This window comes from Mucor mucedo (genome assembly GCF_025094135.1).
Source record: "Mucor mucedo strain NRRL 3635 chromosome Unknown EV154scaffold_123, whole genome shotgun sequence".
NCBI lineage: Eukaryota > Fungi > Mucoromycota > Mucoromycetes > Mucorales > Mucoraceae > Mucor > Mucor mucedo.
In genome coordinates, this window is record NW_026252407.1 from 105,843 (window position 1) to 129,667 (window position 23,825).

The following is a 23,825-nucleotide window of genomic DNA, read 5'->3' on the forward strand; positions in this document are numbered from 1 at the left end:
TTGTCCATAAATTGTGCTAATATTAACGTCGCTAGACATGTTGGGAAAAAACAAACCACCTACGATGCAACGGCAAGGCATCCTAATTCATGATATAGTATTGAGTTTCAATCTCTTCACTTCCTCTGAACCAATTTTGTGTGTGTCACTTGTGTGATTAGTGGAACAGTACATATTGTTATATTGATAATAAAATGCTTTTTGGGTCATCCATATTAATTCATACATAGTTAATTGCTTGAGTTTTGCGACAAAAAAAAAAAAAAAAAAAAAAAAAAAAAAAAAAAAAAAAAAAAAAAAAAAAAAAAAAAAGTAATAGGCAGGGCCAAATACCGATATTCATAGCTTTAGGTCAGGGATCAATTTTAGTAGAGGACGGATACCGATAAATACAACGTGGGGTCGGCTGTCAGGGAAGCGAGATGAAAATGTCTAAACTGTAATCATACAAAAGATAAAACGCCTTTTCTTTTCTCTCTCAGTAACAAAATCTATGCATGCTGTTTATCTGACAATCTGCATTGTTTTCTCTGCATTTAGAACTTTCTGTGTAATCTTAGCTAGGGAAAAATTGCTTTTGAAGAGAACAGTACAGTAATCAAACATAGGTTATTGTGTTGTCAAAATAAAGAATATGCCTGGAACCCATAAAGGAAAAAAAGCTCTCACAACGTCTCGTTAATGACAAGGACACATATTTCATCAGAAACACAACAAAGTTCAAAATTGATCTGCACAAAATCGTTACGCTTGGCAACAACAAAAGAGGGCGGAGAAGTAGTGCGTTTTCAATTATGATTGGGCATCGAAATAGGCCCTTAATCACATTTCTTTTTTTAGGAAATTCCCCTTTTCTCTCTCTCTCTATCTCTCTCTCTCTCTTCTTTTTTTAAATTCTTTTTGTGATGGTTCAATTAACCGCCATTGCAGTTCTCGTTGCGTCTGCTTGTACGTTTGTGCAGGGCCACTATATGGGAAAGCGAGACCCAGCACGGGATTACTACACGTTGAAGGCACCAAACGATGGTTTAGCGTCAGCCCAGCTTGTGGCTCGTGAACTGAATGTGAGGTTTGAAGGACCCATTGGTGAATTGGATGCTTGGTACATGGTCAGTTCACCCAAAACCAACAAAAGAGACGCAGAAGACCCTATCCTATCAAAGTTTCAATACTATAAAACCACGCTTCGGAAACGAGATTCGAGTCATTGGCAAAACGTCGAATCGATTGACAAGCAAGTTTTAAAGAGACGCACAAAGCGTGGCCCGATCCCCCAACCTCCTTTGGCAGAGGTACAGAAAACCTTAAATATGACTGATCCTTGGTTAGAGAAGCAGTGGCATTTGGTAAGTTTAGTTTTCCCCTTTTTTTTATTATGCAATATATCAACACATCATATTTTTTATTAGATTAATCAAGCGAATGTAGGTAACGATATCAATGTTACAGGCGTTTGGGAACAAGGTACACATTGAAATAATAATAATAATGAAAGGGTATCTCGGTAGAGGAGGCGTCTAAATATATTATTATGTAGGTATCACCGGTAAAGGTGTCACAGTAGTAATTCTTGATGATGGGTTGGACTATAAAAGTAGAGATTTAAAGGATAATTTCGTAAGTATCTATTGTAACGGGAAAAAAATGAGTATGATTACTTAATCATCACACACTAGTTTGCTGAAGGCTCGTACGATTTCAATGATCATGAAGATTTGCCTACACCAAAACTTTGGGATGATAGTCATGGAACTAGATGTGCTGGTCAAATTGCAGCTGTCAAAAACGATGTGTGTGGTGTCGGTATTGCCTATGACTCTAAAGTAGCTGGTGTTCGTATCTTATCAGGCGATCTCACGGACGCCGATGAAGCCATCGCATTGAATTACCAATATCAGAAGAACCATATCTTTTCTTGTTCGTGGGGTCCTCCCGATAACGGAAGGACCATGGAAGCTCCCAACGGTATTCTAGCGGACGCTTTTTATAACGGTATTAAGAATGGTAGAGAGGGAAAGGGGTCCATTTATGTTTTTGCTACCGGAAATGGAGCTGTATCTGGTGATAACTGTAATTTTGATGGGTATACAAACAGTATCTATACAATCACAGTGGGCGCTATCGATCATTTAAATGAACATCCTCCTTATTCAGAGAGTTGTTCTGCTCAATTAGTTGTGACTTATTCAAGTGGTAGTGGACAATATATTGTAAGTCGATGTTGTGCTTATCGTACAGATCAATAGACTAACTTCTTTTTTTTTCAGCATACAACTGATGTAGGAGCAAACTCCTGTTCAGATAGACATGGTGGTACTTCTGCTGCTGCACCCAATGCTGCTGGTATTTTTGCGCTTGTTCTTTCAATTCGACCTGATTTGACATGGAGAGATCTTCAATACCTCTGTGTACAAACCGCTGTCCCTATCAACCTGGATGACAATGATTGGAAACCTTTACCTTCTGGCAAATTATACAACCATAAATATGGATATGGTAAATTAGATGCTTATTTGTTAGTGGAAGCTGCCAAAACGTATAAATTGGTCAATGTACAGACATGGCTGGAACTGCCCAGTCCTCAAAAGAGAATTGCTATTCCTGATTCCACCAATTTAAAAACCAGAAAAGCCTTAAAGAATATCGTGCTTGTGACAGAGGATATGGTGAGAGCAGCCGGTCTGCTTCGTTTGGAACATATCACGGCCACTGTCAATATCCAACATCAACGACGTGGTAACGTTGTCATTGATCTCGAAAGTCCTAGTCGTATTAAATCAGAGTTGGCCACCAGACGAAATTTGGATGATGATCAAACCGGTTATCAGAACTGGAAATTCATGACAGTCAAGCATTGGTAGGTTGTTTTAAAAAAGAAAATTTTATCAGGGTGTTAAGTATTATATATATATATATTTTCTAGGGGTGAAGATCCTGTTGGTAATTGGACTTTGAGTGTATATGATGTGGATCATCCCGATTCTACTGGATTCATGTTGAACTGGACCTTGGCCTTGTATGGTGAGCAAGATCCTGAGTTCCTGGGTACACCTATTCACTATTCTTCGGGTATCCACCAAGATGAAGAGCATGAATTACCTGAAACATCCACATCCACACATACAACCATTTCAGATAGCACACCTCCAAGACCTACACCTAACAAAGTAAGCAAGACTACCACTAAGTCATCTTCCACCACCACCAAAAAGACTACCACTACTAGCAGTAGCAGCAGCATGAGTAGCAGTATAACCGAGGAGGCAAGTACCACTACTTCAGAGATCACAAGCAGCACTGAAAAGTCTATCAATGAAACAGAAAAATCAGAAAATTCATCCTCTACACAAAGTGATACTGTAGAGGACGAAGGGACTACAGAGACTAGTGGATACTTGACCATCGTGTACAGTGTTTTAGGTTCTGTGGCAATCTTTGGTGTAGCTTCAGCCATTTTCCTTTACAAAAAGGGCAGATGGCAATCAGCTTCAGTAAGCGAGACATTTACTAGTGATAGACGACCTGATGGCTATGAATTTGATGTATTGCAACCTTTAACAGAACTAGACGAAGAAGAATCTGATGATGAAGAAGATACTAGACCTTTAAACCATTAAAAATTTAAGTCACCGCCCCCCTGTGTATTCCTTTTTTTTTTTTTTGCCGCAGAATAAAGTAGACGTTTTTTTTTTTTTATTGTTCCATTGATTTCTTTTTTTTACCATTTAAAAATCATTCCATGGCTACACGTATTAGTTTGGGAAATGCAGTATGGCAGACTTTAGCCAAACGTACTGTTATGAGTAAACCCATGACAAAGCGGTTCATTAGCACAATCAGAAGAGGTGAGTTACTTCCCCCCCACCCCACCCCCCGCATTTTGACATGGACTGCTGACATTTTTGATAGACGGAAAGACGATTGTAGGTGGTTCAGCTACGCACATGCATAATGTAAGTATCCTTTCTTATGGCAATTACAAGCACGTGCTGAACCTGTTTTTAATTATTTATATAGAGACGTATTCACGCTACAGGTAACACACACACTAAACAATGTCACCACATTCAACTGAATAAAAATGCATAAAATTCAATGTAGCTCCTACATGTTCTGCATCCAAGAAAGATCCTTATGAAGTTTTGGGTGTTGGTAAGACCTCTAAAACCAGTGATATTAAGAAGGCTTATTACGGCGTAAAGTATACATATTTTTTTTTTAAAAAAAATCATGCAAAAACAAAAGGGTGCTGACATTGTGTTATTGCCTAATAGTTGGCAAAGAAATATCATCCGGATACCAACAAAGACAAGGATGCACGAGAGAAATTTGCTCAAATTCAAGAAGCATACGAAATTCTTTCAGATGACCAAAAACGTCAACAATACGATCAATTCGGTCATGCCTTTGAAGGCGGAGGAGGACCTGGCGGTTTCCATGGCGGCGGGGGTGGTGGATTCCCCGGTGGATTTGATCCTAATGATATCTTTAGTCAATTCTTTGGCGGTGGATTTGGTGGTAGAGGTGGCGGAGGACCTGGAGGAGCTGGTGGAGATCCATTTAGACAATCTCCTGGTGAGGATCTTCAAACACATGTCACTTTATCCTTTATGGAAGCTGTCAAAGGAACAACCAAATATGTTCAGGTAGATAAAGTCACCAACTGTGGGGATTGTAAAGGAAGTGGTCTCGGTGAAGGTAAAAAGAAGGAAACATGTCCTAATTGTAAGGGTTCGGGTGTACAAACTATCATGATGGGTGGTTTCCACATGCAGGCTGCCTGTCAAAGCTGTGGTGGTGCTGGTTCCTCCATTCCTTCGGGTTGTGGATGTCCTTCTTGTAATAGTATGGGAAAGGTCAGAGAGCGTAAGACGGTTCAGGTCAAGATCCCTGCTGGTGTAGATCAAAACACAAGAATCCGTGTTAATGGAGAAGGTGATGCACCCATCAAGGGTAATGGACCAGTGGGAGATCTCTTTGTGACTTTGAACGTACAGGCGAGTAATATCTTCCGTAGACAAGATGCGGATGTTTATGTGGATGCAAAAATTCCTTTCTATAAGGCCATGTTAGGTGGTCGTATTCGTATCCCTACTGTAGATGGTGATGTGGATGTCAAGGTACCTTCGGGAGCTCAACCTGGTGATAATATCGCATTAAGGGGCCGTGGTATTCAGAAATTGCGTAGTTCTGCACGCGGAGATCAAATTGTTACACTCAAGGTTGAATTACCCAGAACTTTGAAGGGTAAACAAAGAGAGATCATTGAGCAATATGCTAGTTTTGTAGATGAAGAATATCGTTCTAAAGAAGAGCCTATTCAAGTCAAACCAGATACACCTCCTCCTTCACCTAAAATTACACCTGAAAAAGACGCTGATCAAAACGAAGGCGGTTTCTTCAAGAAGACACTTGGTAAAATCAAGGGCAAGATTTGTCATGACGACGAAAAGAAAGATGAAGAAAAGAAGGATGAAAAGAAATAGAACCAAAAATTGCCTTATATAGACTAAGTTACCAAGTTGTAGGTCATATTACGTAATAATAAATTAAACCAAAAAAAAAGTTTATTTTTTTTTCAATTGTGTCTATTATTGGGCCTTTTTCTTAAAGGGGGTAAAATATCGCTTGAATGATCCGTCATTAAGGCAGAGATAGAAGGTAATTGAGGCTGATGGTGATTTAGGGCTGGGGATGGAAATGTATAAATTGGGGCCGGTGAAGCTGAGCTTGTAGTGATCATATCGTCATCATCATCATCATCATCATCCTCTTCTTCTTCTTCTTCAGCAGAACTCATGGTACAGGTATCCATGTTAGTGGATGCGTCTTGTTCTTTTATTTTTTTCACTGCGAAAGATAATAAGTAAAGAAGATAGAAAAGTAGAGTTTGGAGTTTATACTTTACTGATATTTTCGAATCGTGCTTTATCAGTCTCGGAATCAGGATCTTTTTATAGTATTTTTTTGTGTTAGTCTGTGACGCGTTTTAGGATTGTACAAAAATAGTTTTACGTTTTTCTAGAAACTGCATCATAAACTCCATTAGAACACGTATTGCCTTAAAATATACATATCAGAAAAATAAGGACTAGTTTAGAATGTTTTCTTTTTATACCTTTTGTTGTCTAACTTGAATATTGTTTAATGTAACGGTTTGTTTCCATAACTCTTTTCGCTTATGGTCGACGTATTCTAATCGCTTTGCAAATCTTTCCAGTTTATCTTCCAGTGCTTCGTTTGCTTTTTCGATGTCTTGAGGATGGTGTGAAGTTGTTGTTTGAAGTGTGTTTGTGTTACTATTTAAAGGTTGAGTGCTTTTGGCCGCCCTTCTCTTTATTTCACATAATTTCTCTGGTTCGTCTTTCCGAAAAAATTCGTGTTTAAACTGCCAGACAGTTCTTTTTTCTGCGGATTCGTCGTATGCTAGGTTAAGTTGATAAACTTTTCTGAATCCATACACTGAAAGATTATTGTGAGAAATAGAACAACAACAAAAAGAACAAAAGGAAGAAAAAAAAAAGAAAAAAAAATACTAACAATTTAACTGACGCACAAAGCTCTGCCAGTTACTGTGTTTAAAAAACCTGGGTAAGATGATTTTGGAGAATGCGGAAGCATTTGGCACGCAAATAACTTGACCGTGATCCACCCAAAATATGTGCTCGTGGGATGGAACATCACCTAGGATGCTGAATCCGCGTAAAAGAGCAAAAAAGATAAAAAAAGAAAAGAAAAGTTAAAAATAAAAAGGATAGGGAAACATATGGATTCCCTGTTCTTACAACCATAGTTTCTTTACAAATGAAGGTAAAGGTCGTTTCTTTAATGTGCCTTCAGTATGATTTGTTGTGCCTGTATCCATGGGAATTGATAACGGTAAAGAAAAGGAATAGAAAAAAAGGAATAAAAAAGATTGTTGACTTCCCCCCATCATAAAAAAAAAAAAAAATTAATAGAAATCCTCGTTATCCAATTAAAATTGTTCCAGGAGACGTACTTTTTTTTTCCAAAATGTCTTAATTTAGTTGGAATTTTTTCCTTTTTTTATTTGGGAATCCTCATAAATTAGGCGAGATTGAATTTTTTCTAACTGATCGACAATAGCTTGATCATTGTCAAACATGCGCAGAACTCGTTCAGAAACATCCAAAATCAAATCTTTTGCTGATTTTATCCAAAAGCCTGCTTTTTTCAAATAAACAATACAACTCACAAGTCTGTCTGCCGAGCTCATGGACATGTCTAAAAAGACCGTTTTGGTAAATGTTTGTTCATCCTGTTGACTGGTTATACTAAACGGACGAAATAATAGAATTTTCACTGTATTATGAATCATATGCATGTGTAATTTACTCCTCGTTCTAATCGTCTCTGTTTCCGCATTCCACTTGGCCCATTCTGGCAAATCTTGTTCCCATATTTCAATGTCCCTCACCAGCGTTAACACTTCATCCACGTCAATCTTTCGCGTCTCTCCTTGCGTTTCTTCCACCTGATAAAATAATCGCACCACTTTATTTAATAGCCACATCAATTTTCCCTCCAGTAATATCACGCTTGTCCTAAAACTAGCTTCCTTTCCCATTGCATTTTTCGTAATCTCATCACTCATTTGTGCTCGTTTAAACCCAAAAGTGGCGGAGTAAACATCTAAATACACTAAACTTGCCATCAACACATCCCATCTTTCGCCTTCTTTTCTATCACTGCCACATAATACTCGCATAGACATCAGAATCAGCTTGTCATTCCTCCTTGTTTCTGCTCCTATCCACCCTAGTAAAATGCCACATATAACTACTGGAAATCCCCATTCTATCTCTCCTTTCAATAGCTCTTCCATGAAAAGAACCCGTGCATACTCAGCACAGGGCTCCCACCGCTTCATATCCAGTTCCTTGGAATGGAACTCTTTTGTAGAGATCGCATACCCTGTTAACACACATATACGCGACAGACTATCGATACCTTCACTATCACTTGGTAAATAGGGCCGTAATAACTGTAATAACATGACGACATGATGAGATGTATCGCATGTCTCTAAACATTCATATTGGCTTGTTAGGTGTCTCAGCATTCCTGGTATTTGTGATTCTATTTCCGTCTCTACATAGCTAACTTTGTCTACTTCTTCTGTTGTTTGGTGTAATAGAGAAGAGGTAGAGAATACAGGTACAGTCACCAGATATTCATCTTCATCCAATTCCTCTGTATCTGAGTCTTCTTGAAAATATCCTTCTGCATCAGGATCCCAAGAAGAAGGCAAGTAAGCAGGTCCAAAGTCTCGCATGGCTTGACGAGAAATAGTTTTAGCAAATTCGTTAAATTCAGTAAAGTTTCGAGTAACGGCATGAATAGAGAGACCGGTGGGTGTTAGCGACATGGACCAACCTGTGGGCTCTTCCGTCTCGATCTTGATCGGTTCCATCATGATTGGTTCCTCTACTGGCTCTAGTTTAATATGTTCATCTTCATCGGTCTGCATGTATTTCACAAGAAACTCGCCTTCTAATTCTCGCAAGGTATCGTAAAGTGTCAGTACCTTTTGTGACAAGTCGGTAAGATTAGGAGGTGCATCAGGGTATTCACACTATGACAACAACAACAAAAAAATGAGTTGATTCATGTATTAAATCGATTCTCAGGAACTTACAGGCTGATTAGACCGAGAACAACGAGTACAGGTGGGTCGTGTCTTGGAACATCTAGTGAAATCATTAACCTTTTTTTTCTTATGGAGGATTATCTCTCTCTCTTTCCCGACAGTCTCTTTTCTTTACTTTGCTTTCTTCTTTCTGCAGCGAAGACAGCTCAAATCTTTATTGGCAGAAGGTGTGGGTATACTCGATTTTGCTGCTTTGCCTGCCATATTTAAAATACAAGGAAACAAACAAAAAAGTAAAAAAAAAAAAAGTCTGTTTCGACATCCGAAATGACGTCCCACTCAGGGAAGGGCGCAAAGTGGTAACAAACATTTGCATTTCCTAAAATAGGGACTGATGACCCAAATCCAGCACTTAAAATAAGGATGATGCGCCAAGTCATAGTCAAGAATGCTACTTATTTTCCATCAAGTGTCTCTCTAAGGCTAATAATGGGTCACTTTTTGTACTATCATAATTTAATACATCACCATCTCTTTGTTCAGTGGCAAGTACATTGGGTTGGTCTGGCTTGATTCACTTCTCCATAATGACAAAGTTGTTTTTAATGTTCGAATGAAAAAAGTAATAAATACAGATTTAAAAGCTTTTTAGGATAAATAATCAATCATATTCATTCCATTGGAGCTCTTTGCAGGGATTTTGAATGGTTTCTTTACGGGTGTGTCGTACAAATCGCCACTATTAAGCCGTATCCAACCTACAAACATTTCAAATAATTTTCGCTTGGCAATAATATATGATTATGCAATAATCGAATTTCCCATGCAACCCACTCTAATGACACGCCCTTTAATAGAAGCATCAGTTCTTTGTCAGCATGTTGAACACAATAATTGAATAATTAATATTTGCCAAAGTAAAAGCCAATGTCCGAAGGACAATAATTACAATCAAATTTAAGATAATGCTTTATTGAATGCTTAATTAGCTATTTTATTTGTAAATTTGGTGGTTTGTAATTGCTACATCAGTGATTTTTATACGTTCCGTACTAACATCAGAGTTATTGGTGCTATGGCGAGACATTCTTCTAATACACCAGTCAATAAGAATAAGAAACGAACAAGAAACCTTCGAATAGGAGGCTCCGCGTAATATTCCCCATTTACCCTAAGCAGTGTGCAAATATGGAGATTCGACTGATTCGGAGGCTTTGGAATACCTACAAAAAAAAAAAAAAAAATGCGCTGAAAAACATTGTCACATCATTGAATATAAACAATTATAATAATACCGTATCAGAAAAGTTGGTTGAAAAGATGGTTACAATTTGCGTTTTGAAAGAATTCAGCAAAGATTCATAGTACAGATCCCGCAGCCATCCGTTAAGGACAGGATTGGCAAGTTACGCACCAGAAGATAGGGAATATGTGAACTGAAATAGGAGGATGTACCAACTATAACAGATCGTCGGCATCTTTTAATAAGAGCGTTTGCAACCACATACACCTACAATCCAGGAACAATATCAAGAGTACTTTGCATAAATAGTGCTAGAACGCATTTCGACAGAAAGCAAACCGCCATCGTTTTCAACCAACTGTAGCCATAGACCTCTAATTAGCCTTCAGCAAATATTCATAGTACAGATCCCGCAGCCATCCGTTAAGGACAGGATTGGCAAGTTACGCACCAGAAGATAGGGAATATGTGAAATGAAATAGGAGGATGTACCAACTATAACAGATCGTCGGCATCTTTTAATAAGAGCGTTTGCAACCACATACACCTACAATCCAGGAACAATATCAAGAGTACTTTGCATGAATAGTGCTAGAACGCTTTTCAACAGAAAACAAACCGCCATCGTTTTCAACCAACTTTAGTCATAGACCTCCAATTAGTCTTCAGCAATTATTCATAGTACAGATCCCGCAGCCATCCGTTAAGGACAGGATTGGCAAGTTACGCACCAGAAGATAGGGAATATGTGAAATGAAATAGAAGGATGTACCAACTATTACAGATCGTCGGCGTCTTTTAATAAGAGCGTTTGCAACCACATACACCTACAATCCAGGAACAATAACAAGAGTACTTCGTATGAATAGTGTTCGGAAATAAGGGTCATCTGTTAATTATAGTGCTCGAAAATAAGGGTCATCTGTTAGTTACAGTAAGTGGAAGTAATGTAAGAAAATAGGCAAACCTCAAGTTATTTTTATTCTCATAAAAAAAATTAAAATAAAAAAAAAACATTTTTTTTTTTTTTTTATAAGAAATCGTGACGTAATAACTTTCTGCAATTTACTTATATACCCGAATTTTTGAGCGGTTTTTAAAAGTAGAGGACTGCTTTGCTTTTGATTTTTAGACAGAGCGTTATTATTAACTTTTTTTTTGTTATCTTTGTATAGTAAAATTAGAATTGGAAGGAATGTTTGTAGAATTTATACGAGAGAGAAACCAGTGATTGAAGCCATTAATTCTTCGAGCTCAGTTTCGGTCAAAGTATATTGCTGGCGTTTAAGTTTATGAATGTTAGAAAGTAGAGTGTCAAAATCTATTGAAGAATTGCTTGGAGCGGTGAGAGGAGCTTGTTCAGTTGGAGTAAGAAGAGCTGAGCTATCAGGCGAGCTTTGGGGAATGGTTGAGAAAGTGGGGTCGAAAGAAACTATTCGATTTAAGGTTAGTAAAAAAAAAAAAAAATGAAGCCGTAAAGAATTAAATAGTATTTATGTTTACCTTCAAATACAGGCAACCAAGACATATCACACTTCAACAAATACATGTGTTTGCATGCGATATTGCTAAAGCGGAAGTCAGGGCAGCTGCAAATAATTATTTGTAGATTGTCCAACATAACATCTTATTGACATCAGAAGTCGAGAAAGAAGAAACAACATAACCACTTCTACCAGCAGAATCAATTCTCGCAGTTTCGATGCCATACAGTGTTCTTTACTGCATTCCAGAATTATTTAATTTGGCTTAAGATATCGGGTTCCTTTTTTTTTCAATATAGAATATCTCTTTATATATCCATAAAAATAAGACACTTCAAAAATAAAAAAACAAGAGGGGAACAGGCTACAGATTTTTGATGGGCAAAGCAACCATGGAGCTTCTAAACCGGTTTTTGAAGCTGATGACTTCATTTATTCCCGCGTTAGAACAAACGCCATCTAATTTTTAGGTCTTTTGGATGAGCCTTTGGTCCCCAAATAAACTTAAGTGTCCAATAAAAACTTTACATATGCCACTTACTCCCGGTCAATCTCTCACTTAATTTGTAAGAGTTTTCAATTCTCAGACAGCTTCTTTATTTCAAGCCGAAAATCACCCACTTAATCTGTAAGATATTTCGATTTTCAGTCAAAATTCACAGTCTCATGTTTACGTTATCCTACAATTATATGATACCATTAGTAAGAACCTGGAAGCTTAAGACAGAGAGTTTTTTTCTTCTACAAACAAAAACTAAATATAACTTAAAACCTGAAATTGATCCTGATAGTGATATATTTACAAACACCTCCTTTAGAGCCATGTAAAACATACACATCAAATCAAAATCATAAACCTGGTTCCCACCATCACAAGGTAGAAAAACTATTTATCTCAACTTGTCGTTGAAACCCCTTATTATACAAAATGACGTCTCTAACAACATTTGATTTGATATATTATTATTTTTCAACTTATAAAAAAGCCTCTTGAGATTTTTTTTGTTCTTTCTTTATTTCTTTGTTCACCAAAAGAAAGGGGAAAAGAAGACGGAAGTATCGTAAAAATAAGCAAGTATAAATGATACTTAATCTATTTTATTTAATTTTGTAGACAGAATACATATCAAAATGTGGTTGTTTACTTTTGAGCTGATCGTGCTGACCTTTGGTTATCTTTTCCTTTTGTACTGCCCAATTTTTTCCTCATGAAAGGTTTTTTTTAATGGAGGCAAAAGGTTTTTACTGATGCCGGGGTTGGTACCAATACTGGATTGGCCACCGTATTTTCGCTATTTTTTCAAAAAATCCTCAAAACGCCTTTCAAAAATATAACCTTAATTTTTCGAAAAACTTCTACCATGTCCTTTGACGTTTTTATGAGCGATCTTAATCTTGATGTAAAAGGTGACGACGAGACTGAAGAGCTGTACGTCCACTTATATCAAAGATGCGGGATCGGCATTTAGCGTAACTGAAAGTGCCATAGAAGTAAATGATGATATTGCTGACGATTTGGAGCTTTTCCCTGGTAGTAACGACGAAGACAGCAACAAAAGTTCAGACAAGGAGAGTGCTCGAATTGATGAGACTTTAGAAGAAGCACATACTCGTGTAAAGAATTATTGTGGCCTTCATTATAACCAGGCCAAATTTAAGTACGAGGACAAAAAGAGAAGAATCCACATAAAGTAAAAAGATAAACATATTGGAATGTTCATTGACTTGATCGCTGCCGGCTCCGATGTGAAATTAGCCTGTTATTCGAGTGGTATTCGATTGCACTCTGGTTTTAATCATAGAAAAAAGTATAGAAAAGATATAGAATTAGGAATCCCTGAAAGAAAGAAACGAGTTCCTACGGGATACCGATTCAAATTAATAGATAGGCATGCGGACTGGATCAAGCAATCGACGAAAGACCTACTGCTGTACTTGCTCAAGTTTTGGAAGGTTTGACGAATCATTTTTCGGATGAGAATAATTAGGCGAGTAAGTCGGCATTACATAGATTTATGAGAGAAAAATGTGCTTTATCCATTAAAAGACTTGAGAAAATACCTACAAGACGAAACCACATTGATGTAATCACTCAACGTCGAGAATCGGTAGAGGAGTAGATTGCTAACGAGGATATGGACTTTGGAAAAAACTGCGTTTTCATATACGAAGCAGGATTTGATATCAATATCACCCGTAACAGAGGTTGGTCAAAGAAAGGCAAGCCTGCGAAAGCTATTGTAACTACCTCTCGCAGCACTTCAATCACTATTTTAGGCGCAATTTCAACTGACGGTGTAATTGACATATCATTAAGAAAGCCTACCTCAACAACAGGGAGCAAAAAGAGAAAGGTCAATGGTAAAGAAGTTGTCGTAAATGGTAGAGTGGGTACAAGATCGTTTCATTTCATGAGCTATCTTCAGCATGATGGATTGTTTAGATAGAAATGGATTACAAGGCTATTATCTTGTAATGGATAATGCACCAATCCACAAACCAATCGCAATCAGAGCTTTAATAGAAGAAAGAGGCTATAAGTGCGTTTAATTGCCTCGATATTCTCCTTTTCTGAATCCAATTGAGGAATTTTGGTCTAAGGTAAAGAGTGGTATCAAAAGAAACCCTTTGGACACAGGCGAACTTTTGACTGAATTATGGAGTCAGTTACAAATGTAACTTTACAGGATTGTCGTGGATGGATTCGACATTTGTTTAGCTTCTTTCCTCGATGTATTGCCATAGAAAAAATGCTTTAAGTTAATAAACAATTATAAAAAAAGTACTTGTCTTTTAAAAAAATATTGGTATCTTTTTAAAAAATTAGATTGAACTTTTTGAAAAAAATAGTGAGCGCCAACATAACTACCAAATGCTACCAAATAAATTGCTACCGATATGAATAAAAATTACGCCTTTGGAAACAACTTTGAATTGACTTAAGTTTGCCCTTCAGAAACTAAATGTTATTTTCATTGTGAAAGAGGCGGCGTTTACCTTAACACTGGTGGGTTATCCGAAGCTAATTGTCAACGTCAAAGGACAGTTAAAAATTTAATTGCCTTTATCATATTAAAATAAGAGCCACCAAAAATGAGTTTTTTCTTACACTCAACTTAATGAGAATGAACGTTTTAATAATCATCAGCCCAGTATAGAAAATATTCTTTTGGGCAGTAACAGATAAAAAAAAACAAGCTCACTTCTAATTGTGTAGAAAAGACACAACAGGGTATTTAGCAGAAAGTTAAGGGAATTAAAAAACTTAAAGAACAAAACTTTGAGGTGGGATTCCACGAGCCTAAAAAATAGTGATTTATTTGTCCTAAATGATTTCTCTTCCACCTATCGGATACCCATTGACCTGTGAATGCCTGATACAATCCTGAAGGTAATATATCAGAGAAAGAATTGCATATGGTATATATCAAGTGGTGCTTACATTCTCTCTTAGAAATATGGGATTATTATCTAACTCTTAGGGACAGATCTCTTAGGGACAACTAAAAGGTAACCGATCATAAATCATGACTACGTGCACTTTGGCTGTCCCTAAGAAAAATTTGGCTGTCCCTAAGAGACCCGATTTGATTTCCGTTACAAACAGTGTCTTACACTGTTACAGGTATGATAATTTTATATGCGTTCTATGCGGTCTATTCGAAAAAATTCAGTCGTATCTAAAGTTAATTTTATTAATTTGTAGCATTAATCATGATGGTTTACTCATTGAAACTGTACCCCCAGTGTTCAGTAGGTATTATCTCTGATTAATTGGTAAGTGATATAACTTTTTTCTCTATCGTATCTGTATATGATCGTATTAATGCAAAATTTGTATTGCGACTATCTCAAGACGATGCAAATTACAAGGAAACTTATGTTTCTATAGACGCCGTTTCCACTGTTCGGTTTCATCTCTTTACCAAGTAAGGTCATTCCGCATGAAAAAGCCAAAGGAAAACTCTGACGTCATTCATTTTTTATTCGGGTTTTTAAGGAGATGCTCTGCGGCGTGGAATTTTTCGCGTGTTGATTTATTTTCTTACAAAATAAAGCTTTGTTTCTAAACCATGTCTACCAGCAAAATTGAACACTACTATTTTGATTCTACACCGCCCAAAGATTGGAAGCTTGCCGACGCTCTTTTATATTACATCAATCAAAACGTTTCCACTGGTGCAGCTTATGATTTAGCTGAAATATCACTTAAAAGATGTATTGAAACGCGTAAAGCATTCAGAAAACGTGGTCAAGCGTTGTTGAAAGAACTCACTGTATGAAAAATAATTCCCTGTAATATTGAGTACTATATCAATGAAATATCTATTTTCTTAGGTCATGAAAACTATAAACCAAAGTCTACCTACAACAACCCCATCCTCAAGCACACCTCTCACACCAGTACCGACTGACGCAGCAACTTCTTCCTCAACAAAGGTCGCTGATCTGTTAAATAATTACGGGAGTATCAACCAGATAAACAACATTAATCAACTCGTAAATATATGATTAATTAAGACAACTATCACAAATTTAATGAACTTCTTTATTTAGGGTAAGCGAAAGGGCAGTAAAAAAGCAGGTAAGCTACACGTACACGTTCTTGGATGGAGTAAGGCTGTATTTACTAATAACAAAATCACTACTATATCCAATTAAGGTGATGAAGTAAGTTGATTTTATATTTTTATTTTAGAAGAAGCATAATCTAATTGACTTTTAAATATTAGGATGGAAGGGTCGAGATAAAGAAGAATAAGAAGTTATTCCAGTTTTCAAGACCAATAAGCCATCAATTTTTAGTGATAAACAAACCACGCATAACTGATAAAGATGCTTCATTAATTAAATCTACATTTGAAATCTTCATCGCAAGCTCACCATCAACCCCTACCTCAATAATAATAACCGAAGAATACAATAGTAATATGAAGGACCAAGATGCTAATGAATGCTTAAAAAAGCTTCCGAAAGTCCAGGAATTCTTAATGCAAGCAATAGATGGAAATTATGCCAATTTTTTGGATAGAGTGATGTGTTATAAAGCTGACAATTACCATTCTAAAAATGAAGTGCAAGCAATCAATCTATTAAAATACATTCTTATCGACTATCATGCAAACTGTGAGAAACCTGCTTATTACACTGGTACCAATGAGAGAACACCTTATTGTGAGCATATCATTCCTGTATTCAAGTATTTCAGTGCGGTTTATAAGAATCTGTCTTTTATGTGGCAAGTTAAAGAACAGGCAAATCATTTAATATTCTCAATTTCTAATCCGTTTTGTGAATCACAACAGGTGTGAAAAGGGGCTCGAGGCTAATAAGCAATTAGCAGTATGTTTGGATGATGAGCAGAAAAAACTAATGGATGGTATTGGTTACAGTGTCAAAGATAAAGCCGAGAGATTAGTCATGGAATGCTCGGGGTAAACAAGGATATTTTTTTTAAAAAAAAAGTAAAAAGCTTAAACTTTTAAAATATAGTGAGGTTGATGGAGAACATACCGAGGAGGATACTCTTAAACTAATGGAGGCTACAAGCCGATGTCTAAAGAATGAAATGGGACGATATCAATCAGCATCCTGGCTGACATTTGGTGGTCGTAAGGTTTTCGCAATCCAAGTCATTAATAACACCATCACGTTATTATCAACAAAAAGAGTGGAAGGTAACAAATGGGCATTCATTGAGCAGAGATCGGCTTTGATTCCACGAGACTGGGATGACAGCGTCTATTGGGTGAAAGCGGCTGAGCTTTTAATGAAACTGAACGTAAGTTTTTTTGTTTTTTAAATAATAAAAAAATAGAAGATACCTGTCATCAAGTATAATATCTAATTATTGAATTGTAGGAGTTGCTTGCTGAACAAGAGGAGGTCACGCGAAGACTAAAAAATGAACATGTCGGTCTCATCACTGTGAATCCAGAAGATAGCATTAAGAATGCATTATCCAAAATGAATACCAATTAAATATGATTATTTTGATATACATATAATAAAACGCTTAGTAGTATAAAATTTCAATCAGCGACTCAGAATAAACAATCGCATAAAAATTAATTATTTTTTCATGCATAGTCTACAAACGAAATGAACGAGAGAGAAATATATCTGTTATCATTAAATAGGTGTACTGTTAAATTAGGAGGAAAACGTATCAATGGAAAATGATTCACCATATTGGAGAGCCCAGATAAGTGCCCTATTACATGCGTATGTAACTCTTATATTAAAGCCTCACTCTATCCATCATGCTGCTTGAGATTGCTCTTAAAAATTGAATGATTGGGTTTAAACCATATAATTATTGGTCTATTTTGACACACACAAACGAGCAAAGCTTGAAATTGTTGTTGTTCACCCATCAGGAGAGCAAGGGGTAGCAAACCCCCACCCCACCCCCCTAATTTTTCTCTTGCCAACACTCTGGATGCGTTGCGTTACCATGAGTAAATCAAATACCACTACCTCGTCATGAACAACATACTTATTGGCAACAGATATATAAGTGCATAAGTATATCAAAAAGAATGGATATGGATGCACCAGACTTCCTTCTTTACCTGGCACCCTTAAAAGGTAACCTGTTCCATTGTATATATAAGGGGTATGGAATTAACTACCTATTAATCCCAAGTAATTTTTATTTTACTTTGGATGACACGATTATTTTCCGTTTGCTTTCGTATATTTTTTGGGCAATCCGTAATTTTCTATTATGAATATGAGGTGTGTGCCTCCTTTCAGAAAAAATAAATATAAAATGAGAGCTAGAAAAAGTGCATTTATCATTGCTTCATGCGAATTTTATTGTTCTTTGATCTTCTCCCATTTTTTCAACAACAACAGTGATGAAATCTTATAAAAGTCGATAAAAAAGTTTACCTCAATCTTAACGTTTCTCTTTTATTATTATTTTACGTATAGCTACTCTAACTCTAAAATTCCTAACAATTTATACGGAAAATGTAAATATTGTGACAACCGATCCAAAATTGAGTGTCATTTATCTAACATGTTATAATAGCAAGTTTTTTACTTCAAATAACTGCCCTTTTTTTACCAGTATGAATTCTAATAGATCCTTGTTTGGTACGCCATGTACATCTGAAAACAATATCCGCACATCTAGTTCTTTGGCTCCTGGTGATCGTATTTTATTTGTCAAATGCTCTATGGTATTGATTGAGACCCAGAGCGACGTGGAAGTCTCGAAGGATATGTAGTTACAGTCAACAACATTACTACACACGCATATTCACTCTCCAAGTACTTTTTTTTTGCGTGCCATTCAAGAAGACAAGAACTTTGATATCAGACAATTTATCAATCGCAATTTTTTTGCCGAGGTGTGGCTCAAACTGACTCGGTTTGCTCGAGGAAGAGCTGCCGGAAGAACTGCAGCGACTCTTGTATTCATTGAGGATTATCTTCATGACTATTTACAGGCCTCTAATTTTTTCCCACCAGGTTTTTGTTATGGTCAGCAAGTATCTTTAATCGAAGGAGCAAAGAATTTTACAGCTTATAGCAACAATTTTCAGATGCGTTTAGGAAATAATTTCGGACATGCTGTTAAACATCTACTTCGTATTCGACAAAGACATGCTGAACTAACTGCTGATAGAAAACGTGAAGAGTTAATCAATGAATTGATAAAATCTGAAATCAACAGAGAAATAACTGAGCCATGACTAATAACACAAATAGGATTGTTCATCGTCTATGGAATTGTGATATGGCTGCTTGCTGGAACATGGTTGATATTGTTCGTTCACCTCGTGTTGGAAACGTCATTCCTCCCCAGATTTCAACACGTAGAGGCTCTCCGAGACCAACGGAGAAGTGCAAGGACCCAAAAAAATCAAGTAAACATTAGAAATGTTTGTCAACGTCGTAACTAGAACTTTACGGGCCTGTTATTGTAGGTCAAACATCGATACATTCAAAGGGTAAGCTCAGTTTTTTTTTTTTTTTTTTTTTTTTTTTTTTTTTTTTTTTTTTTTTTTTTTTTTACGATCTTTGAACCAATATTTTTTTGGAAAATGAACGTATTTGTTTCTACATTTTGATCTAATATTTTTTGAAAATAGTGTATTCCAAGCCTTTATATATATACATATATTAGGGGGGTTCAGCTTTAGATTTATAGCACTAATCTATTTATAAATTTTTAGACCTAATACAACTCTATTCTTATTATTATTTTGTGAAGATCCGCAAGGAGTTAGCTGTGTTACTATGCTTAATCCCTAGCCCCACTAGAGGCATGACTGGCGTTAGCATTAACATCGATACAGAACTTAATAAATAAGAAGATGTTTAAAAAATTCATAGAAACTAAAATAATACTGTCTGAGGGGTGCTGAAAACACAACAGGAGATGTATTCATTAAGTGTGCTCTATTAAAAAAGCTTTTGGGATGGGCATTCTGGTTTGATGCGAAGGTGAGGTAGAGTCAATCTTAGGAGTGGGGGTGAAAGCGTTATTTTTTTCCTGAGGGAGATGGGGAATTACGGGGACATTGCTGACTTTCATGACCATCAGCATGACATGACCAGAGTTGAAAGATGGTTGTACTTAGGCATTGCATTTTGAATTTCCTGGTTTGTGACAATTATAGCTATGATCCACGGTCATTTAAAACCAAGTTGTGTAGTCTGTGGTTTGCTAGTCCAAAAGAAGGGCCTGAGCGAGATTGGAAGGGTCAATATCTAGCAACTGTTGGATGATGGCATTGACCACGTCGTCAAAATAATCATAGTTATAAACATTTTACCTTCAAGAGCATTATTATAAGGAGTCAATAAATTGATAATACCAGAAAAGAGTTGATCCTCCATGATGAAAGTAAAGTCCAAGATTTTATTCAACGGACGTGAAGATTCTGTGTGATGTCTATGCCGTCACAGACCTAATTTGGTTATTTATATATTCTATACTGACTGTAATAAAAGCAGTGTATTTATACCAACGGTTATGTCGGCATCTAATAAGATTTTAGCTCGATGATTCTTTCTGTTACAAGATTACCGTATAAATGACGATATACTAAAAGAAATCGGGGTTTTTGATTGACTCTCCCACACAACTCCTATTTTTTTCTGTGTGCGTACACATTATATGATGAATTACATCAGCCGAAACCTATTGCCGAGAAAAAAAATCAACTACAGCAAATATATGCCATCTGAGTAACCATATTAATTTGATCTACAACAACAAAAAATATTTATTGTCTATTATCTAGAACATACACACATCCAGTGTCGCTTCTTAAGTTAATGATGATGCCATCATAAAAATAAGGCAAGTTCTTTTTTTAACCCGTAAATTTTTTTTTTACGTTTTTGACATAAGCACTCAGTGCACACACTACATCACCCACAGCACCTCCACAGTTGGTATTGCCATAATAATAATTGCTATATATAAGTTGCTTTTCCAAACCTTTTTTTAAATAAATTCTTCTTTTCTTATTATTATTCATTCCTTCCAATAGTACAAAATGTCTAAAAAGTTCAAGCGGAATTTATCTTCTACGTATTACGATGCCGGTTCCTTCTCAAGTTTGGCTTCTCAAACCACGCTGACAGATAGCCACCAAAAGAAAACTGCTAGTGACGAGACAACAGATGATAGCATTCAAGAACAGCAACAACAACAAATTACAGCAGATAATACAGCAGAAAACGCATCAACGATAGCAGCAACAACAGCATCGGCCGTGGATGCACCCTTGCCATTTCAACCTTCGTTGTGGCGAGCCCCTACCAGCCTGAATATCAGGTCTGCAACAACCCCAGATCTGGAACGAGGTGTCAGTACGAAATCCAATTATTTTATGGACGATAGCATTACCTCGAGACCTGCCCCTATCTATAATAGCAGTCTTACAAGAGACAATAGCATAGCCACTGCTATTAGTATGCGTCGAGCAGATATTATGGTCTCGCGAGATAATCCACAACATTTACATCAACATCGTTTAAGCGGTATGATTAGTGCTAACCCCGCCGAGGATGAAGCCACGACAAGCACAATGATTGAAAATCCACATACGCATCATCATGCCGAAAAGGATGAACTCTTGTACGAGAAAAAGAAGAGTGTGATCATCTTGTTGGGAAGATTACTATTGAAATGTGGGTGTCCTTGTCATCGAGTGGATGAAGCACTTCAACATACTGCTAAATTATTAGTTTTGGACGCTTCCTTTTCCTTCCTTCCCGATTCGGTCTTGATTACTTTTACCAATGCAAGCGATTCACAGTCCATCATGGTGAAATCCCCTCAAGGTTTTGATAACGGCAAAATCGTCAAAATCAATGATATCATGAACAATTTTTATAGAGGTGAAATCGATCTAGATCGTTGTCTAGTTGTACTTCACGAGGTTGCAACAGCTCCACCCACCTGTGGATTATTATCCACTTTAATTTTCTTTACGGCTAGTAGTTTTACAGCATCAGCCATGATGTTTGGTGGTACTTGGATCGATGCTTGTATAAGTGGTAGTCTAGGCCTGATGGTAGCTATTCTCTATATCTTGTCTGGCTATTTTCCGATTTATGCTCGTGTCTTTGAAATATCTGCTTCTGTACTAGTAGCTCTTATCACGCGGGCTCTTCATAATTACTGCTGCTTTACTAGTGTTGCTATGTCGTCTATTTTGATCCTATTACCTGGTTATACAATGACGGTGGGCGTGGTAAAAAAGATTAGATCTTTTTTTTAAAATTAATTTTATTTTTCTCACCCCTTTTTTATTATTAGATTGAATTATCTGCAAGACATGTAACTACGGGTATTATTCGGCTAGTATATGCAGTATTTTATGCATTTCAATTGGGTTATGGATTGCAAGTTGGAAGTAGCATGTATAATGCGATTGATAGTGGTGCACCTGATGATGGACTGTGCGGTCAAACCCTTGTTTCGCCATGGTTTTATATTCTCTTATTGCCAATACTGAGCATTTCTATTGCACTCTCCTATGGATCCTCACGCAAACAATGGATCTCTCAAACAATATCCGCTACCATTGCCTTTTGCTTGACTTACTTTCTAGGAAAAGTGGTACCCGATGGACAGATTGTTGGTAGCATTGCTGCTTTTGCCGTAGGATTATATTCAAATTTCGCATTGAAAGTGACAGGTGAACCCCCTTTAGCCCCTCTCTGTGTCGGTGTCACTTTATTAGTCCCTGGAAGTATTGGTAAGAATTTTAAAAGAAAAGAAAATGTGAAAGCCAGGCCCTTTTTCATGTATACTAATATCGATGCAGGTGTGCGTGGTGCTTATTCTGTCTTACATCAAACTGACATGGGACAAAGTATTTTCCCTATGCAGATGTTGACCATTGCGTTGGGTTTATCAGCAGGCTTATTTGCTGCGGCTATGATTGTTTACCCTTCTGGTAAAAAGAGGTCGATGTATATTTCTTTATAATAAAAAGGAAAACAGAAACTTGTAATATTATTATATTTATTTTAATGTTTAATCTGAGGAGGAGGAAGAGTCGTCGTCGTAACTTGCTAATAAGGATAAAGCATTCTTGGTGGGCTCTGGTTTCTTCTTTTTCACAATAACGAGTGGAGATGAAGGTGTTTTCCTCTTTTTATTAATAGCGGAAGGTTTAAACGAAGGAATCTCCATGGCAGCTGAAGATTGATTGACTAAATGAATCGCGTCTGGTTCTGCCTCTTTTAATTTACGCACTTGCTCACCATCGGCACTTTCAAAAATAGATTTTGCCTGTTTTTCGTCCTCTTCTTGTTCACGTTTCATGCGCGAACTAATGATAACCTTATCTTCTGTACTGAATCTATCCAAAACATCTTCCACGTCCACTCGTTCCGATCGTGCATTACGAGTTCTAATTTCGTCTAAGGCGTCCATAATATCCATCTCTCTTTTTGAATCCAGTGTTCTGTCTTCCAATGCCTTCATGGGATCATCTGGATCAGATTCTGATCCACTGGGCTCTTCTTCTCCCCGCCAAGGTTCAAAGTTTCGGTTGGCTCCGTTCTCTGCTACGTAATCCGTGTTCTTTGGATCCGTCTTGAAAGTGATTTCGGCTGAACAACGAGGACATCGAATATAAAATCGATAGATTTTGATATTTAAATACATTTCTCCTTCTACGGTTTCTTTTCTTGCATTGAACTTTTTTCCCTTGTAAATGTATTCACCGCAGCTCTCGCAACGCATTGAAAATGGAGACATGAGACGTACTTTGTGTTGCAGATCCTTTGGTTTTTTTCTAGTGTCAAAAAAAAAAATGGGTCAGTTTGCTATTCTTTCAATTTTCAGCAGCGAATATTTACTGTCTTGGGATCTGCGAAGGATCGAAATTAGGTGGGAAGTATTTGTTCAATACCTTACGTTCAGACATTTTATAAAATGATGTTCTAAGATTAAGTATACAAAAGAAAAAAGAAAAAAAAAAATATCGAAAACGGAAAGCGCAAA

The 23,825-nt window shown here is 36.8% G+C and overlaps 9 protein-coding genes across 9 annotated transcripts; 6 read left to right on the forward strand and 3 right to left on the reverse strand.

Moving 5' to 3' along the window:
* Positions 1-866: 866 nt before the first annotated feature.
* EV154DRAFT_450564 (peptidase S8/S53 domain-containing protein) lies at positions 867-3,702 on the forward strand. Its single transcript, XM_051597212.1, has 6 exons — positions 867-1,346; positions 1,410-1,464; positions 1,538-1,617; positions 1,677-2,210; positions 2,268-2,857; positions 2,924-3,702. The coding sequence occupies exons 1-6, from the start codon at positions 906-908 to the stop codon at positions 3,615-3,617; spliced, it is 2,394 nt and encodes a 797-aa protein (XP_051453141.1). The 5' UTR covers positions 867-905; the 3' UTR covers positions 3,618-3,702.
* Positions 3,686-5,581, forward strand: EV154DRAFT_471581 (uncharacterized protein). Its single transcript, XM_051597877.1, has 5 exons — positions 3,686-3,845; positions 3,910-3,953; positions 4,018-4,036; positions 4,102-4,196; positions 4,275-5,581. The coding sequence occupies exons 1-5, from the start codon at positions 3,740-3,742 to the stop codon at positions 5,484-5,486; spliced, it is 1,476 nt and encodes a 491-aa protein (XP_051453142.1). The 5' UTR covers positions 3,686-3,739; the 3' UTR covers positions 5,487-5,581.
* On the reverse strand, positions 5,576-6,865 carry EV154DRAFT_575514 (HSF-type DNA-binding-domain-containing protein; the record flags this gene model as incomplete). The annotated part of the gene is made up of 6 exons (XM_051606453.1): positions 5,576-5,850; positions 5,909-5,950; positions 6,016-6,061; positions 6,119-6,462; positions 6,541-6,692; positions 6,786-6,865. 6 exons carry the CDS (start codon positions 6,863-6,865, stop codon positions 5,579-5,581), a joined length of 936 nt encoding a protein of 311 aa, XP_051453143.1.
* EV154DRAFT_43567 (uncharacterized protein) lies at positions 6,574-9,203 on the reverse strand. Its single transcript, XM_051596795.1, has 5 exons — positions 8,787-9,203; positions 8,660-8,711; positions 7,306-8,596; positions 6,786-7,245; positions 6,574-6,692 (listed from the first exon to the last, which is right to left on the reverse strand). The coding sequence occupies exons 1-4, from the start codon at positions 8,873-8,875 to the stop codon at positions 7,025-7,027; spliced, it is 1,653 nt and encodes a 550-aa protein (XP_051453144.1). The 5' UTR covers positions 8,876-9,203; the 3' UTR covers positions 6,574-6,692; positions 6,786-7,024.
* Positions 9,204-16,080: 6,877 nt separating this feature from the next.
* EV154DRAFT_428704 (uncharacterized protein) lies at positions 16,081-16,650 on the forward strand (the record flags this gene model as incomplete). The annotated part of the gene is made up of 1 exon (XM_051596428.1): positions 16,081-16,650. A coding segment is annotated over one exon (570 nt), but the record flags the coding sequence as incomplete, so codon positions are not given.
* A 61-nt stretch (positions 16,651-16,711) lies between these two features.
* On the forward strand, positions 16,712-17,320 carry EV154DRAFT_540060 (uncharacterized protein; the record flags this gene model as incomplete). The annotated part of the gene is made up of 3 exons (XM_051604395.1): positions 16,712-16,773; positions 16,832-17,120; positions 17,201-17,320. The coding sequence occupies 3 exons, from the start codon at positions 16,712-16,714 to the stop codon at positions 17,318-17,320; spliced, it is 471 nt and encodes a 156-aa protein (XP_051453146.1).
* Positions 17,321-18,417: 1,097 nt separating this feature from the next.
* Positions 18,418-19,229, forward strand: EV154DRAFT_568365 (uncharacterized protein; the record flags this gene model as incomplete). Its single annotated transcript, XM_051606072.1, has 3 exons — positions 18,418-18,572; positions 18,621-18,989; positions 19,061-19,229. The coding sequence occupies 3 exons, from the start codon at positions 18,418-18,420 to the stop codon at positions 19,227-19,229; spliced, it is 693 nt and encodes a 230-aa protein (XP_051453147.1).
* Positions 19,230-21,279: 2,050 nt separating this feature from the next.
* EV154DRAFT_575547 (uncharacterized protein) lies at positions 21,280-22,089 on the forward strand (the record flags this gene model as incomplete). The annotated part of the gene is made up of 1 exon (XM_051606454.1): positions 21,280-22,089. One exon carries the CDS (start codon positions 21,280-21,282, stop codon positions 22,087-22,089), a length of 810 nt encoding a protein of 269 aa, XP_051453148.1.
* A 713-nt stretch (positions 22,090-22,802) lies between these two features.
* On the reverse strand, positions 22,803-23,776 carry EV154DRAFT_523681 (CWC16 protein). The gene is made up of 2 exons (XM_051603130.1): positions 23,681-23,776; positions 22,803-23,616 (listed from the first exon to the last, which is right to left on the reverse strand). Exons 1-2 carry the CDS (start codon positions 23,746-23,748, stop codon positions 22,851-22,853), a joined length of 834 nt encoding a protein of 277 aa, XP_051453149.1. The 5' UTR covers positions 23,749-23,776; the 3' UTR covers positions 22,803-22,850.
* Positions 23,777-23,825: the final 49 nt, after the last annotated feature.